The following is a 16,975-nucleotide window of genomic DNA, read 5'->3' as shown; positions in this document are numbered from 1 at the left end:
GTGGTTCATCGGGACAGCGCCTGACAACAGAAGTAGAAGAAACTACAACTTCCAGCATGCCCTGCGGCCCTTTATTCGTGTTTCCTTTCCGCCCCGCGATTATTCCCTTCCGCCCCTTCTCTAGCTGTACAGCCTCAATAGTAAGGCTGGTCCAGCGGCGGCGGAGGCTGGCGCTGTCCTGGAGAGGGAGGGCTCGGTGCAGAAGAGGTGAGGGTGTCCCAAGCGCCTTGGGTCGCGTATCTGGCTGAGTCCAGCCTCTCCGCATCTTGATCTTTCCCCGTCTTCTAGGAGGCATCCCTACACCCTACGACCCCAGGCCTTATTCTCTTCTTTCAGTCTGGGCGACGCTTGGGCACTGGAGTACGATTGGGATTGGGGCTGCGAGTGAGCCCCAACGATTGATTCGGAAGCCGACTTTTGGTTCAGAATGAGCATTTACTCTGTCAGGGATCCGCTGGGCTCTGACGACTGCGGTAGATCCATGGCTTCCTGGACGTTCATTCATAGAGTCATCCTACCTTAACTCATGTTCCCTGGTCTCAGTTCACAAGCCTCACCTGTATCTTCCTGGCTCGGAAGATAATTGAAACCAAGTCTGACTTCTCAGTAGCCGGTTTTTGGAGTTTTCTGAGGCAGGGAACGTGTTGTGGTTTTCTTGCTAATTCTTCCGTTTTCCTTTGTAAAATTCCTGTTCTTCCCTGAGATATCTCACCCTATCTTGTGGGCTCTCAGTAAACAGGAGACAATAAGGACAAACCTCTGAAGTATTTAAAATCATGTTGAAGCACCTTTCTGTCACTCTTAAGTTGGTACCTGATTACTTTATAACTCCAGAGCTCTTAAATCATTATCTGTACTTGCCGAGTAAACCTAGCTTCTCATTTGGCGCTATAAATACAAATTGATGTCTACTGCCATTGTATGGTTAAAAAGATTCCAGAAATCCTCTCGCAGATTATTTGGTTAGACACATCTGTGTCTATCTGTAGATAATTACTACAGTGAAGGAATGATCTCTAGTTTTCCAGAGAGTCAAAAATAGGTAGAAAGACCACGGAAGACACTGGAAATGGTCTAGGAGCCAGAAAGCCTGGATTGTAATTTTGAAATAAGAGCACTTAACAAGGTGGCTTTTGATAGGGAACTCTTGTGCCTCACTTTCCCCATGAGTCACATGGAAATGGAATCTCCCTGGCCTACCTTACAAGATTGTTCTGAGGGTCAAATGAATGACAAAGTGATTTATGAACTGATGTGTGTGCCAGAGACATGTTCTATACACATCTTCAGCATTTGTGGTCACTCTGAATTTTTGTATTTTTCTTTTAATCTTTAGGATTGCTAAAAAATAATTTCTTTTTTAGCTTTTCCCAAGGTACTATGATGATGTATAAATAATAAAAGTGAGCGTTAATTTTGGGTCAGGCACTGAGCACTTAACATGAATTAACTGGTTTACTCTTCATAACCATTCTCTAAGGTAGGTCATCTGTTATGCCCATTTTACACGTGGAGAAACCAAGATGCAAAAATGACAGTATGATATTCCATACTAAAAAGAATTAACATTTAGTATTTACTTTCTGCTAGACACTTTTATTGGTGTTCCCTGCAATCCTGTGAGGTAGGATATAATTTTCTCCAAGGCTTAGAAGTAGTCACTTATCCAGTTTGCTCAGAATTAAGAGAAATCAGGATTTGAACTCAAGGTTGCCTGACTACAATGCCTGTGTGGGATGATTCATGGTGTCTACTAGCATTTTTGGCTTATCTCTCTAAAATTAAATACAGAAAAGGATTTTTAAAGCAACACTGTTCCAGTAGAAATCAATTAGTGATGTTTGCCATGGGAAGGGAGCAGATAGTAGAAAATTCCCACAATATCTTTGCTGTCCCTGTATCCCTTGAGTTGAAAACAGAGTCAGGAAGTAACAGTAGCGTATCTTAAAGGCCATCAGAAGCCTCAACAGGACTACCATGACGAAGCTTTTCTCAAGCCTTTAGTGACGAAGGTGCTATTAAAGCAAACGGAAAAGCAAATGGTTCTTTTGGAACTTGATACTGTTTAGCCTTTACAGTATCTTTGGTGCTATGGGAGTTTTAATACCTTGTCCTTGGCTTAAATCATAGTTTTAATTCTCATCCAGTTGGCATTGATAGTTTAGTTTGTAATTCTGGTTCTTTATTTAGAGACTGGGAGGGTGTCACTCTGTCTCCCAGGCTGGAGTGCAATGGTGTGTTCTCAGCTCATAGCAGCCTTGACCTCCCAGGCTGTGGTGATCCTCCCACCTCAGCCTCCCAAGCAGCTGGGACTATGTCGCCATGTCCAGCTAGTTTTTATTTATTTATTTATTTTGTAGAGACAGTCTTACTATGTTGCCCAGACTAGTCTTGAATTTGGGCTCAAGCGATCCTCCCACCTCAGCCTCTCAAAGTGCTGGGATTACAGAAGTGAGCCCCTGTGCCCTGCCTAGTTTATAATTCTGGGGCAAAACTTGCTTTTGCAGGGCAAAATTGAATTTCATAGTAGTTATTAAAACAGGGATTTATGGTCTGTTGACTATCTTTGTTTTCTTGGCCAAGCCCTCATTCCAGATTTTGGCCAACAGTTGTTAATAAGATAGTCATAATTTGAAGATTTAGGTGAGATAGTTCTGCTTCTTTTAATTGCTTTGCTTTCCTTTCTTTCGGGCATTTAAAAAGCATACATGAAAGTGGAATGTTTGTCAGTTTTGTTCTCTGTAATAGTCCCACAGCCTAGAACAGTGCCTCAGAGATGGCACTCAGGAGATATTTGTTGAAAATGTGAATGCAGTTTTTGTCTGTCTTGTGCATGTTTTGATTGATCTTCCAGTGTATTCAGCAAAGTTTTGTGATGGATTCATATAGCATTTGCCTGTCTTGCACTGTTGCCTCTAATACATACTTATGCTGAATGCCCTAGCTTTGTTGTAGGGTCCTTCAGAAGTGGGACCACATCTGGCACTTTTTTTTTTTTTTTTTGAGACAGAGTTTCACTCTTGTTGCCCAGACTGGAGTGCATTGGCATGATCTCACCACACCTCTGCCTCCTGGGTTCAAGTGATTCTCCTGCCTCGGCCTCCCAACTAGCTGGGACTACAGGCATGGACTACCCTGCCCAACTAATTTTGTATTTTTAGTAGAGACGGGGTTTCTCCATGTTGGTCAGGCTGGTCTCAAACACCCGACCTCAGGTGATCTGCCCACCTGGCCTCCCAAAGTGCTGAGATTACAGGCATGAGCCACTGTGCCTGGCCTCTGGCACTTTTTTCATACCTTACAACACCTGAGAGAGTGCCCTGGACAAAGTAGATGCTGTAAGAATGATCTGGGTAATTAGAAGATCAGAAGTATGATTTGATCAGTTGGAGACCCAAGGATCTGGTTTTATATGACAGGTTCAGTATTTGTTTTACCAGATCCTTTTCTGCGTCCTTGGTTTTTGGGAGCAGTTAGTAGTGCAAGAAACTACAGCTTTTGGAGCTCTTTAGGGAGAGACCTAAAGAGGGACAGTGTATGCCTTCCTCTCACTTCAGATGAATCGGACAAAGGGTGATGAGGAGGAGTACTGGAACAGCTCCAAGTTCAAGGCTTTCACCTTTGACGATGAAGATGATGAGCTTTCACAGGTAGGTCAACTGCTGAAGGTTGCACCCTTCACAGTGCCACTCTAAAATTCCTTCCTCTTGCATTCTGGGTAACCTGGCTTTTGACCGTGTCTTCATTAGGCTTAGGAAAGAGCCAGAGGGATTGTAAAATTCAGCTCACTGCCTTTCTTACTTTACTTTTTAAGATGATTTATTCCTTTCAGTTTTTTTTTTTAAGAACCCCAAGTCTTTTATTCATATGATATAATTTTATTCATGTAATATAATGTTTTATTTTTGAAAGGTGAACTGGATTGGAAGATTTATCTTTGTTGTGTCTCTTTTGCAATTGGGGAACCATTTAATTTTGGAGAGGTGAATAAATTCATTCAGGTTTACACAGCAAAGTCATGGCCAGGAATATGACAAGAATTCAAAAGTGGCTTTGATTTCTCCTGACGTTTTTTACCACTGGACTGTAGTGTTGGCTAAAAGTCAATTTGTTTCCTTGGCAAATATCTAGTATCCTAGGTTTTTAATTACAAAGGGTGAAAGTGTTGGCCACCTTCAGACCCCAGTTCCTCAGCCTTCTTGATTGTCAGAAGAGAGGTGGGAAGTGATGATTGCCTGAGCACCCTGCCTTATGTCCCTTTGCAGTTAAAGGAGTCCAAGCGGGCGGTGAACAGCCTCCGAGACTTTGTGGATGATGATGATGATGATGACCTGGAGCGAGTCAGCTGGACTGGGGAGCCTGTGGGAAGTAAGAAGAGGCCCTACGCGGGATGCATGTTCAGGGTTCTTGTCACTAATGAAGGCTCTCTACCTGTTTGTCTCTTCAGTGCTAGTTAGGAGAGGGAACAAAGTAAGACTATTTTCATATGAGCATACATCTGGAAACTTAGCTTCAGGAGAAGATACTTGGGAAATCCAGCAGGAGTTTCCATATGGTTGTATAGATCTGCTCTTCAGGGGTTGATGCTTGGCTGGCTATTTTAGTCTCATTTGGCGTGCTTGTTTAAATGACATATTCCTAGGCTTTATTTCAGAGATTCTGTTCAGTAGGTCTTCTGCAGAGTGTGTGGGGGGGTCCTCAATTTTTAATAAGCACTGCAGGTGATTCTAATATGTGGTCATATTTGGGAACTACTGACTAATAATCGTAACTGGTTGACAGAACAGACTTCCTTACCCATGAAGTCTCACTGCCTAGCTGTTATGTGATACCACTTAATACTTTTTCAGAGTCCACTTGATCTTTTTATTGAGATGGAGTCTTACTTTGTTGCCTAGTCTGGAGTGCAATGGCGTGATCTTGGCTCACTGCAGCCTCTGCCTCCCAGGTTCAAGTGATTCTCATGCCTCAGCCTCCCGAGTTGCAGGGATTACAGGCGCCCATCACCATGCCTGGCTAATTTTTGTATTTTTAGTAGAGCTGGGGTTTCACCATGTTGGCCAGGCTGGTCTTGGACTCCTGACCTCAAGTTGTCTGCCTGCCTTGGCCTCCTAAAGTGCTGGGATTATAGGTATGAGCCACCATGCCCAGCCCCCATCTGATTTTTTTTTTTTTTTTGGTCAGAGTTCAACCAGACCCCACCTGATTTTTAAGAAATATTTTTAATTAAAAGTTAAAAAAAATAGGACATACTATAATGTGACTTAAAGATAAAAAAAATTAAAGGTATATAGTGAAAAGTTTCCATTCCATATTGTTAGGTATCTTTTTCAGTTTTCAGTTCCTGTCCTCCCAAAAAACAATCGCTGCTGCTTTGTTTCTGTGTATTCATCCAAAAATTCTTTTTGTGTTTGGAAATGTACATAGAAATATAGTAGCATACTTCACACCTTGCTCTTTTTTGTTGTTGTTTTGAGACAGAGTCTTGCACTGTCACCCGGGCTGGACTGCAATGGCGTGATCTCGGCTCACTGCAACCTCCACCTCCTGGGTTCAAGCGATTCTCCTGCCTCAGCCTCCCTAGCAGCTGGGATTACAGATGCCTGCCACCATCCAGCTAATTTTTTGTGTTTTTAGAGATGGGGTTTCACCACGTTGGCCAGGCTGCTCTCAAACCCCTGACCTTGTGATTCACTCGCCTTGGCCTGGTGCTGGGATTACAGGCATGAGCCAGAGGGCCCAGCTGTGTACCTTGCTCTTTTTATGTGTTAATATAGCTTGGAGATCTTTCCATGTTAGTATATAAAGAGCATTCTCATTTTCTCTTTCTTTTTTTTAAATAGTAGCATAGTATTAAATTGTATGGATGTACCATAATTTATTTAGCCAGCCCATTACTGAATTTTAGATTGTTTTCAATCTTTTGCTGTTTATATTTCTGTCAATGACTTTATATTCTGACCATAGATGAATAAATGAAAGAGCAATTCTTAGAGTGGAATTACTCACATAGGGTGTTTTCATTTGTATTGGGTAGATATTGCCAAATTGACCTCCACAGGGGTTGTACCAATTTGTACTACCACCAGCAATGGAGGAGGGTTCCAGTTTCCTTACAACCGGGCCAACACAGGGTATTATCAAGCTTTTGGATCCTTCCCCATCTTATAGAGGCCTAATAGTTTCTCATTGTATTTTTAATTTGTGGTACTCTTAGCAAAGCTGGGAGCAGGTGGTGTGTGCCTCTGGAAGGTAGTGGCAATGGATTGCTTGAGGCCAGGAGTTGAGGCTGACATGAGGCATGATTGTGAGATGTGACTGTGATTAGCCACTGTACTCCAGAGCTCTGGCAACACAGTGAGACCCTGTTTCTAAAAAAGGAAAAAGGAAAAAAAGAAAAAACAAAAAGAGTGAAATTGAGCATCTTTTCATATGTTTAAGAGCCATTTAGATTTTCTTTTCTGTGATCCATTTATTCATGTCCTTGATCCATTTTTCTGCTGATTAGTCTATTTGATTCTGTCTTTTCTCCCTGCCCCAAGTTGGCCGAGGGACCAGGGCTTCTGGTGAAAAGCTTTTATCTGTTGACTGTTGGATGTCAAGGGTTTATTGTGGATGAGAATTACTGATGTAGTTCTTACTATCTCACAGGTATCTCATGGTCCATCAAAGAGACTGCTGGTAATAGCGGGTCAACCCATGAGGGGCGTGAACAGCTAAAGAGCCGAAACAGCTTCTCCTCCTATGCACAACTACCCAAGCCGACTTCTGCCTACTCCCTGAGCAGCTTTTTTAGAGGTAAAGAGAGAAGCTGAAAGGGATAGGGAAGTCCTCCTCCTTTTTCAGAAAAATCTTAGGCCATAATTTTGATTTACTTTGTAAGAAAAAGGTTATTGAAGGATAAAGCATTCTCTTTTTCTTTTTTTTTTTTTTTGAGACAGGGGTTTCACCATGTTGGTCAGACTGGTCTCGAACTCCTGACCTCAGGTAATCCACCCACCTCGGCCTCCCAAAGTGCTGGGATTACAGGTGTGAGCCACCGCACCCAGCCCAGGATAAAGCATTCTCATTGGAGCTGGCAGCAGGGTATTAGGAGCAGGAAAAATGAGAGAAATTCAGAAGGGTTGGACTGGTTTTCTAGAACATGATGAATAAAATTGACATTAACCCTGTGACTGGTACTGAAGAAATTTGCCTAGATCAAAATTCCTCCCTACCCCTTGTGCATTGCTGTTGGAAAACCTCATTGGTGGGAATGCAAAATGGTGCAGCCACTGTGGAAGACAGTATGTCAGTTAAAAAAAAAATTAAACATAGATTTAACATATGACCAGCCGGGCGTGGTGGCTCACACCTATAATCCCAGCACTTGGAGAGGCTGAGGCAGGTGGACCACCTGAGGTCAAGAGTTCTAGACCTGCCTGCCCAACATGGTGAAACCCCGTCTCTACTGAAAATACAAAAATTAGCCGGGTGTGGTGGGGGTCATCTGTAATCCCAGTTACTCGGGAGGCTGAGAGAGATGGATTGCTTGAACCTGGGAGGTAGAGGTTTTAGTGAGCCAAGATTGCTCCACTGCACTCCAGCCTGGGCGACAGAGCAAGACTCCATCTCAAAAAAAAAACAAGGAATTGCTAGAATGATCTAGCAATTTTACCTCTAGGTATACATCAAAAAGAATGGAAAGCAGTGACTTGAATAGATATTTGTACCTCCATGTTGATAGTAGCATTAGTCACAATAGCCAAAAGATGGAAACAACCCGTGTCCAGATGGATGAATGGATAAACAAAATGTGTCATATACATGCAGTGGAGTATTACTCAACATTGAAGAATGACATTCTGATACATGCTACAGCATGGGTGATCCTTGAGGACATGATGTTAAATAAAATAAAGAAGGCACAAAAGGAAAAGTATTGTATGACTCCATTTAAGTCTGACCTAGAATAGATTCATAGAGACAGAAAGTAGAATGGTGGTTACCAAGGACTGGGGGCAGAGGGAATGGAGAGTTGTTTAAAGGGCAGAGAATCTCAGTTTGGGATGATGAAAAAGTTCTGGAGATGGATAGTGGTGATGATTGTACAAGTGTGAATATACTTAATGCCACTGACTTACACACTTAAAAATGGTTAAAATGGTAAATTTTGTTATGTATATTTTACCATAATTAAAAAAAAATTTCTCCCTGCTCCATTTTTTGATGGCACTTCAGATTTCTACAGCTGAATAAAACTTTAAGCCTTAAGTTTCTATATTGCATTTTAGAGTTCTATACACATTGTATCTTTAACCAAGCCTGGATGGCTCTGACTTAAACTGTTGACCTTTTCCCTCTTGTGTTCTTTACCTTTAGGTAGAACTAGACCGGGAAGTTTCCAGTCCCTTTCTGATGGTAGGCATTAACCCTCTTTTAATTGCTGTGGGAAATGTAACTGATCTGGTACAGTCTGGGGAGGTATGGGGACAGGTAGTAATTGGATGACAAGATGAACTTTCTTCTGCATCTACCGTCATTATTAGAGGAATTTTCTGATACTGACCAAGGAGGTAGAAATCATTCTGGCTACAGGGGCAAAGGTGACTTCTAGGGATGCTGTCTTTGGGGAAGAATGGAGATCTACTTTTGGCCATAAAGTTAACGTTGGGAGCCCACAAGTCAAAAAAATGTAAGGCAGAAGCTGTAGAGGGAAGTAGTGACAAGCAGGATTCATGGTGCCCTTCTGAACCAGCTACCTGTTCTTTTTCAGCTCTGTCAGACACACCTGCCAAAAGCTATGCTCCAGAGCTGGGGAGACCCAAAGGGGAGTATAGGGTGAGTTACAACGTACGCTGGTGTGACACTTTCCACAGTTTCTTGATGTGTGTTACCTTGCTTGAGTTTCCCAACTCTTTGAGCAGATATTTTTTTAACCTCCTTTTATCAATAAGAAGACTGGGTTTCTAAACATTAGGGCTTGCCTGGGGTCTCACAGCTAGGAAAGGGTGAAACTTAGACTTACAGTCTCTATCTTCTGACTCAGTCCTACCATACTTTGCTTACTCATTATGCTGCCACTTGAAGGCTGTCCTTTGAAACCTAGTGACCATCAGTCTGGAAGCTTGGTGGAGCTCATATTCCCATGAAGCATATAAAAGAGGAAATTGATTCATAAGGAAGAAACCATATCCTAAGTTCAGAAAAGGAACATGTCTCCAATGTCTCTCTCTTTCCTTCTGTTGGCCAAAGGCATTGTTAGAATCCTAAAATGTGATTCTAATTGCAACTAGAGATTACAGTCCTGAACCAGTAGGCATAGGGCTACTGGCTTTGTCAATTGGCTCATCCCTCTTTGATCCATCTCCTCCTGTCTGTATCGCCCCTGCTCTAGTTCCTTCAGAAACTCAAAACAAGACCATCCCATTTCTTCATTTTTTTCACATCCATTCCTTCCAGCAAAATATTTCCCCCTTAGAAACTGAGACTGTGAGTTCGAGTTGAGGAGTTGGTACACTGATAAATTTGATTCCTTAACTTCTTGGGATTCATGTCTTGCTAATATTCCAGGATTACAGCAATGATTGGAGCCCCAGTGATACAGTGCGACGCCTCCGGAAGGGCAAGGTAAGGACAGAGAATTTTTGTGAGTTTCTTTGGGAAGCTGGGCAGCTTGTTCCAACAGGGAAGATTTCTTGACCTCTCTTCAGTTCTCATTTGTTCGGTGAATTTCAAGGGGAAAATAAATCCATAAGGTTGAAAGTCAGCTGCAAAATTTCTGATTCTCCATTATTGTTGCTTTGATGGAGTACTGGGGAAAGAGTTATGGATGAGAGGGAAAAGTACATTTAAGAGTGAGAGCGGCTGGGCGTGGTGGCTCACACCTGTAATCCCAGCACTTTGGGAGGCCGAGGTGGGCAGATCGCCTGAAGTTGGGAGTTTGAGACCAGCCTGACCAACATGGAGAAACCCTGTCTCTACTAAAAATACAAAAATTAGCTGGACGTGGTGGCATGCATCTGTAATCCCAGCTACCTGGGAGGCTGAGGCAGGAGAATTGCTTGAATTTGGGAAGTGAAGGTTGAGGTGAACCAAGATCACGCCGTTGCACTCCAGCCTGGGCAACAAGAGTGAAACTCTGTCTCAAAAAAAAAAAAAAGAGTGAGAGGCTGGGTGCAGTGGCTCACGCTTGTAATCCCAGCACTTGGGGAGGCCGAGGCAGGTGGATCACCTGAGGTCAGGAGTTCTAGAACAGCCTGGCCAACATGGTGAAACCCTGTCTCTACTAAAAATGCAAAAATTAGCTGGGCGTGGTGGCATACATCTATAATCCCAGCTACTTGGGAGGCTGAGGCAGGAGAATCACTTGAACCCAGGAGGTGGAGGTTGCAGTGAGCTGAGATCATGCCATTGCACTCCAGCCCGGGCAACAGGAGCAAAACTCTGCCCTTCCCCCTAAAAAAGAGTGAGAACAATCTTTTATGTTAGATCTTTGATTGATTTAGTTCATTTTTGCATTTGGTTTGATGTAAGGGGTTGAGTTTCATTGTTTTCCCCATGTACATCTTCATTTGTTTCAGCACTATTTGTTGAAAAGACTATCCTTTCCGCATTGAATTATCTTGTTGATGCGTTTGTTGAAAATCGGGCCAGTTACAGTGGCTCACACCTGTAATCCCAGCACTTCGGGAGGCCAAGGAGGGAGGATCTGTTGAGCCCAGGAGTTCAAGACTAGCCTGGGCAATATAATGAGACCACATCTCTATAAAAGATTTAAAAAAAAAATTAGCCAGGTATGGTGGCACTCACTTGTGGTCCCAGCTACTTGGGAGGCTTGAGGTGGGAGGATTGCTTAAGCCCAGGAAGTCGAGGCTGCACTGAGCCATGATCATGTCCCTACACTCCAGCCTGGGCAATACAGTGAGATCCTGTCTTAAAAAAAAAAAAAAAAAACTCTTATAGCTCAGTGATAAGAAGATAGACAATCTAATAAAAAATTGGCACAAGAGTTGACCAGACATATCACAAAAGAAAATACACGAATGGCCAATAGTAACTTGAAAAGTTACTTAAAATTATATTTATCAAGAAAATGTGGGCTGGGCGTGGTGGCTCACACCTGTAATCCCAGCACTTTGGGAGGCCGAGGCAGGTGGATCACGAGGTGAAGAGATTGAGACCATCCTGGTCAACATGGTGAAACCCCATCTCTACTAAAAATACAAAAAATTAGCTGGGCACGGTGGTGCGTGCCTGTAATCTCAGCTACTCAGGAGGCTGAGGCAGGAGAATTGCCTGAACCCAGGAGGCGGAGGTTGCGGTGACCCGAGATCGCGCCATTGCACTCCAGCCTGGGTAACAAGAGCGAAACTCCATCTCAAAAAAAAAAAAAAAAGAAAGAAAATGTGAGTTAAAACTATGAGATACCAATATACAGGCTGGGCGCTGTGGCTCACGCCTGTAATCCTAGCACTTTGGGAGGCCGAGGTGGGTGGATCACCTGAGGTCAGGAGTTCAAGACCAGCCTGGCCATCATGGTGAAACCCCATCTTAAAAAAAAAAAAGATACCAATATACAGCCACTAAAATGGCTGGATTTAAAAGATTGATCATAGAAAGCATTGGGATGATGTGGAGTAACTAGACTCTCATTCAGTGCTAGTGGGAATGTGAAATGGTAAAACTACTTCAGAAAATAGTCTGGCAGTTTCTTATAAAGGTAAATATATACTTACCATACACCCAGCAATCTCACTCTTAGATATTTACAATCTAAGATAAATTAAAACATACATCCATACAGACTTGTACACCAACGTTTGTAGCAGTTTTACTCATACAAGACTCAAAAGTGGGCTGGGCGCAGTAGCTCACACCTGTAATCCCAGCACTTTGGGAGGCTGAGGCAGGTGGATCACCTGAGGTCAGGAATTCAAGACCAGCCTGGCCAACATGGCCAAACCCCAGTTCTACTAAAAGTAAAAAAAAAAAAAAAAAAAAAAAAATAGGCTTGGTGGTGCATGCCTGTAATCCCACCTACTCAGGAGGCTGAGGGAAAATAATTGCTTGATCCCAGGAGGCAGAGATTGCATTGAGCCAAGATTGTGCCATTACACTCCAGCCTGGGCAACAGAGTGGGACTCCGTCTCAGGAAAAAAAAAAAAAAAAATCTCAAAAGTGAAAACCACACAAGTATCCATCAGCAGGTAGGTGGATAAACTGGTATACACATACAATGGAAAACAACTTGACAGTAAATAGGAAGAAACTAATAGTCACTGTAACACGTAGATTCAGTATTGAATGGAAGAAGTTAGATATAGAAAAATACATATTGTATGATTTTTTTTTTAGACGAAGTCTCACTCTGTTGCCCAGGCTGGAGTGCAATGGTTTGATCTTGGCTCACTGCAACCTCCGCCTCCCAGGTTCAAGTGATTCTCCTGCTTCAGCCTCCCGAGTAGCTGGGACTACAGGTGTGTGCCACCATGCCCAGCTAATTTTTGTACTTTTAGTAAAGATGAGGTTTCACCATGTTGGTCAGGTTGGTCTTGAACTCCTGACCTCGTGATCTGCCCACCTCAGCCTCCCAAAGTGCTGAGATTAAAGGCATGAGCCACCGCACCCGGCTGTATGATTTTATTTTTATAAAATTTTACAAAAGGCAAAACTAGTGACCGGTATTATTAATGTCAGAGTAGACAAGGAAACTTTTTGGGTGAGGGAAATGTTCTATATTTTTGTTGTCAGAATACATCTTAGTGGTTTATGGAGGTACACATTTGTCAAAAATCACCGAACTTTATACTTAAATAGGGGAGGTTTTACTATATGCAAATTATACCTAAAAAAAGGACAAGTGATCTTTGTTGGCTTTATCAAGACTTCAGGACATTAGCATCTTGTAAGGCAGCAGGCTGAACTAGAGAGGGTGGTAGAAACCTACTGTTTTATAAGTGCTGGGGACCATAGTGTAAAAATAAAGAGACTTTCCTTGGGGACATTTCCTTTCATTATTGCTTATTCTTCAGTAGCCAGCAACAAAGAAATAAAGAAAACTGTCTTCTTCCTTATGTACTAATTTTAGTGTTATTCTGCCAGGTCTGCTCACTAGAGAGATTCCGCTCCTTACAGGACAAGCTACAACTCCTAGAAGAGGCAGTAAGCATGCATGATGGAAACGTCATTACTGCAGTGAGTTGTCGAATTGTTGTTTGTTTATTGTTTTTACTAGTTTCTGAAAATCCAATCAAATAGACTAACATTTTGTGTTAAATGTTAAGTAAAGATCCTGGATTCCCCTTGGAAGCGTAGGATTCTCAGTAATCTGTGCTTTCAGGGCTTAGCTGGTGTCACATGCATTAAGTGTGGAACCCTGTGGGTTGTTTGCTTTAGAGACAGGGTCTTACTCTGTCACCCAGGTTGAATTGCAGTGATGGGATCACGGCTTGCTGTAGCCTCAACCTCCTGAGCTCAAGTGATGCTCCCACCTCAGCTCCTCGAGTAGCTGGGACCACAGGTGCATACCACCATGCCTGCCTAAATTTTTTTTTTTTTGAGATGCAGTATCTCTCTGTCACCTAGGCTAGCATGCAGTGGCACAATCTCAGTTCACTGCAACCTCTGCCTCCCAGGTTTAAGCGATTCTCCTGCCTCAGCCTCCCGAGTAGCTGAGATCATAGGCATGTGTCACCATACCTGGCTAATTTTTGTATTTTAGTAGATACAGAGTTTCACCATGTTGGCCAGGCTGGTCTCAAACTCCTGACCTCAGGTGATCTGCCAGCCTCAGCCTCCTAAAGTGCTGGGATTACAGGTGTGAGTCACTGCACCTGGACTTGCCTGGCTAATTTTTAAATTTTTTTGTAGACAGTCTCGCTATATTGCCCAAGCTGATCTCAAACTCCTGGGCTCAAATGATCCTCCTGCCTCTGCCTCCCAAAGTGTTGGAATTATGGGCATGAGCCCACCATGCCTAGCCTGTGTGAAACCCTTGATTGTAACCAAGACACAGAAGGTTGGCTACTGTGTGTTATAAAAAACAGTCTGAGGGAGGAGAGATGTGAGCATATCCTCTTTCAGAGAGAGGTGTCTCTCAGCAGCATGGGCACGGGCATGTGGACTCTTGAGACATAGCTCAGTTCCAGATATCCATCGCCTTTCCTTCCATCACATACAGAGCTGTTGGCTGTACCTGCAGGGATTCCTGTTGAGTTGCTGGCCTCGTGTCTGTATACAGTCAGGTGCTCAGGGCAGGACTCTGTGTTGTAAAGTTTGCACATTCTTTGTTCTCTTTTCCTGTAGGTTCTGATTTTCCTGAAGAGGACACTGAGCAAAGGTGAGAATGGCTTGCAGGAACTCTTCAGTAAGCAAGGTGTCTGCCACATCTGAGGGGAGAATGGCATGTGCCTTTCATACCAGAATTCATCAGTCAAGTCTATTTCAGAGACAACTGGGGTGGCCTGAGACTTCAGAGCCCACATCACACCTCTGAGGGCATCCTTTAGGGTGATGACTGCATTAACCACAGAGCCCCCTCTATTTCTTGGACAGACAGATGGCTGTGTAGATTTGAAGAAGTCAGAGTCCATGCTAAGTGCCTGCTGTTTGGGTTGGTGTGAAATGAAAAGCTGACTCAGTGGCTCTAAGCTGCCCAAGACCATAGAGTGTGTTCATGGTGAATTAAGACTTAGGGGTAAACCATTCTTAGCTTTTGTTAGCCTTTGATGAGATAATGTTTGGAATGTGTGAGTAGGGAGACCAATTTCACCCTTGACTAATAGGCTTTAATCTTTCTCAACCTAACTCCTTCCTGTCTGCCAGAGATTCTCTTCCGAGAGCTGGAGGTGCGACAGATTGCCCTGAGACATCTTATCCACTTCCTTAAGGAAATAGGGGATCAAAAGATGCTGTTAGACCTCTTCAGGTAAGAACTGATCTAGTCTATAAAGTTTGGTAAGTACTTATTTCAGAGCACTCTGAGGGATACAAAGGAATAGAAAACACCAACTGCCCTTTTCCTAGAAATACTTGCAAGACAAGCTGTTGAAGGGTGAGGGGATAACTAGCAGTACAGCAGAGCTTATGATAAGGTGCAAGGTTAAGAACCAGGCTTCGGAGTCCTGCACAGTTGGATTGAATGCCATTATAGGTCTACCACATCGCTCATAGAGTGACCTTGGCCAAGTTACCAACCCTCTTTATTGCAGTTTTCACATCTATCAAATGGAGATGATGACACCTACCCACAGGGTCATGATGAAGATGAAGAGCTAGTATGTGAACCAGCACTTAGCATAATACCTAGTTTGTAGTGTTAATATTTATTAAGTGTTTTCTTATAAAAGACCTAGAATAAAGGTATCTGTTATTACTTGATTCTAAGTGATACCAGTGGGAAGAACAGTAGAAGAGAAGAAGAAGATATTTTCAGTCAGGATACCCAAGGGAAGCTTCATGGAAGTGATTAGGATTTGCATGGGCCTGTGAAACTAGGTAGGATTCTGATAGGTGAGAGGTATGCATGTCTGCTGGGGGTAAAGAGGGCTGAGGTCTTCTATCACGTTTTTCTTCCCTATCTAATTCCAGTTAGTGGGGACTATTTCCCACCTTTGGATTAAAATGTGTGCATATGATGCCCTTTCTTCAGTGTCAGAGAAAGGTTTAGAACCTCTGTTTAGGCTGACATGTGACCCAAGATGACTCTGATTACCCAGTGACTCCAGCACAACAGTGAGCTCCCCAAAAGACTCAGGTGGGGAACAGCAGGTTACCTGGTTAGGGTCAAGATTACAAGTGTTAGCCAGGAATTTGCAAAAGAAGACATGGTCATGGAGGCTGACTACTTCTTTCCTCCCTCCTTCCCTCCCTTCCTCTTTCCAACCAACAAGGCTTTATCAGGCATCACCTCCATGCCAAAGTGGTGATGTTAATGATGGTGGCCTGTTCAGAGTAAAGAAGAATCAGAAGACAAATGTCCTAGTGCTTCAAGGTCTTACCTAAGCCTTTGGAGGAGACAAAACACACTGTACTCTGTCCATGAAAACAGTAAAGAACAATATAGAAAATCTGTTTTCAAGGTTGTATTGACAGAAAATAGTGCTTTAATCTTAAAACAACAACAACAACAACAACAACAAGGTTTCTGTAGGCTAGAGTAGGTGGAGCCTCTGAACCTCTCTATCAGACTAATAACAAAGTTATTAGTTCCTTGCAGTACCTTCTTGTTCTTGCTTTTTTTCAGCCAGAGAGACCAGGGGAAGAATGGTATCTGATCAACTATTTATCTAGTGTATAGAGGGAAATGAGTTTGAATTGTATTTCTCCTAGAGCAGGCACTCTATTTTGTGAGGTTATACTGCCACACATCAATAGATACAAATGCCCTGCTCCCTTTTGCTTCTTCCCAGGTTCCTAGATAGAACAGAAGAGCTTGCGGTAAGTGTGGCCTTTTTTTCAGTTGGGGACCTGTTTAACAGAAATCTAGGCTGGGTGTGGTGGCTCACACCTGTAATCCCAGCACTTTGGGAGGCCGAGGTGGGTGGATCACCTGAGGTCAGGAGTTCAAGACCAGCCTGGCTAACATGGTGAAACTCCGTCTCTACTAAAAATACAAAAATTAGCCGGGCCTGGTGGCGCATGCCTGTAATCCCCTCTACTTGGGAGGCTGAGGTAGGAGAATCACTTGAACCTGGGAGGAGTAGGTTGCAGTCAGCCGAGATAGTACCATTGCACTCCAGCCTGGGCAACAGAGCAAGACTCCATCAAAAAAAACCAAAAACTGAAAAACAAAACACAAAAAACACAAATCTAAGCCAAATCCCAGCCTCCAAGATCCCAGACTGATTGAACTATTTCCTTTGATGTTGATTATATACAGGAGAGAGAGGCACCTAGGAAACCTGAAAACTTAATTGGAATGATGTATTCTTTCTTTTTATATGCTCTTTTGTTGGACTTATGAATAAATTTAAAATAATAAATATGTGAAAAT

General features: G+C 43.0%; 1 protein-coding gene across 3 annotated transcripts in view; it reads left to right on the top strand.

Moving 5' to 3' along the window:
- Positions 1-16,975, top strand: part of VIPAS39 (VPS33B interacting protein, apical-basolateral polarity regulator, spe-39 homolog) — a 47,151-nt gene that overhangs the window by 15,749 nt on the left and 14,427 nt on the right. The window contains exons 1-11 of one of the 3 annotated variants that reach the window (XM_064375066.1): positions 102-207; positions 3,558-3,650; positions 4,266-4,368; positions 6,652-6,798; positions 8,362-8,400; positions 8,756-8,820; positions 9,553-9,609; positions 13,084-13,176; positions 14,287-14,320; positions 14,806-14,908; positions 16,392-16,419. In XM_064375066.1, coding sequence (XP_064231136.1) covers positions 3,558-3,650; positions 4,266-4,368; positions 6,652-6,798; positions 8,362-8,400; positions 8,756-8,820; positions 9,553-9,609; positions 13,084-13,176; positions 14,287-14,320; positions 14,806-14,908; positions 16,392-16,419 — 762 coding nt within the window. In that variant the 5' untranslated portion in view covers positions 102-207. Of the gene's footprint in view, positions 1-101; positions 208-367; positions 385-3,557; positions 3,651-4,265; positions 4,369-6,651; positions 6,799-8,361; positions 8,401-8,755; positions 8,821-9,552; positions 9,610-13,083; positions 13,177-14,286; positions 14,321-14,805; positions 14,909-16,391; positions 16,420-16,975 lie in introns of those variants that run through there. The other 2 variants (XM_064375068.1, XM_064375067.1) reach the window with 2 other exon arrangements.

The sequence above is a fragment of the Aotus nancymaae genome, unplaced genomic scaffold (genome assembly GCF_030222135.1).
Source record: "Aotus nancymaae isolate 86718 unplaced genomic scaffold, 86718_ANA_hifiasm-v0.15.2.pri h1tg000011l, whole genome shotgun sequence".
In the NCBI taxonomy this organism is placed as follows: domain Eukaryota; kingdom Metazoa; phylum Chordata; class Mammalia; order Primates; family Aotidae; genus Aotus; species Aotus nancymaae.
This window is presented reverse-complemented; position numbering and strand designations above follow the sequence as displayed.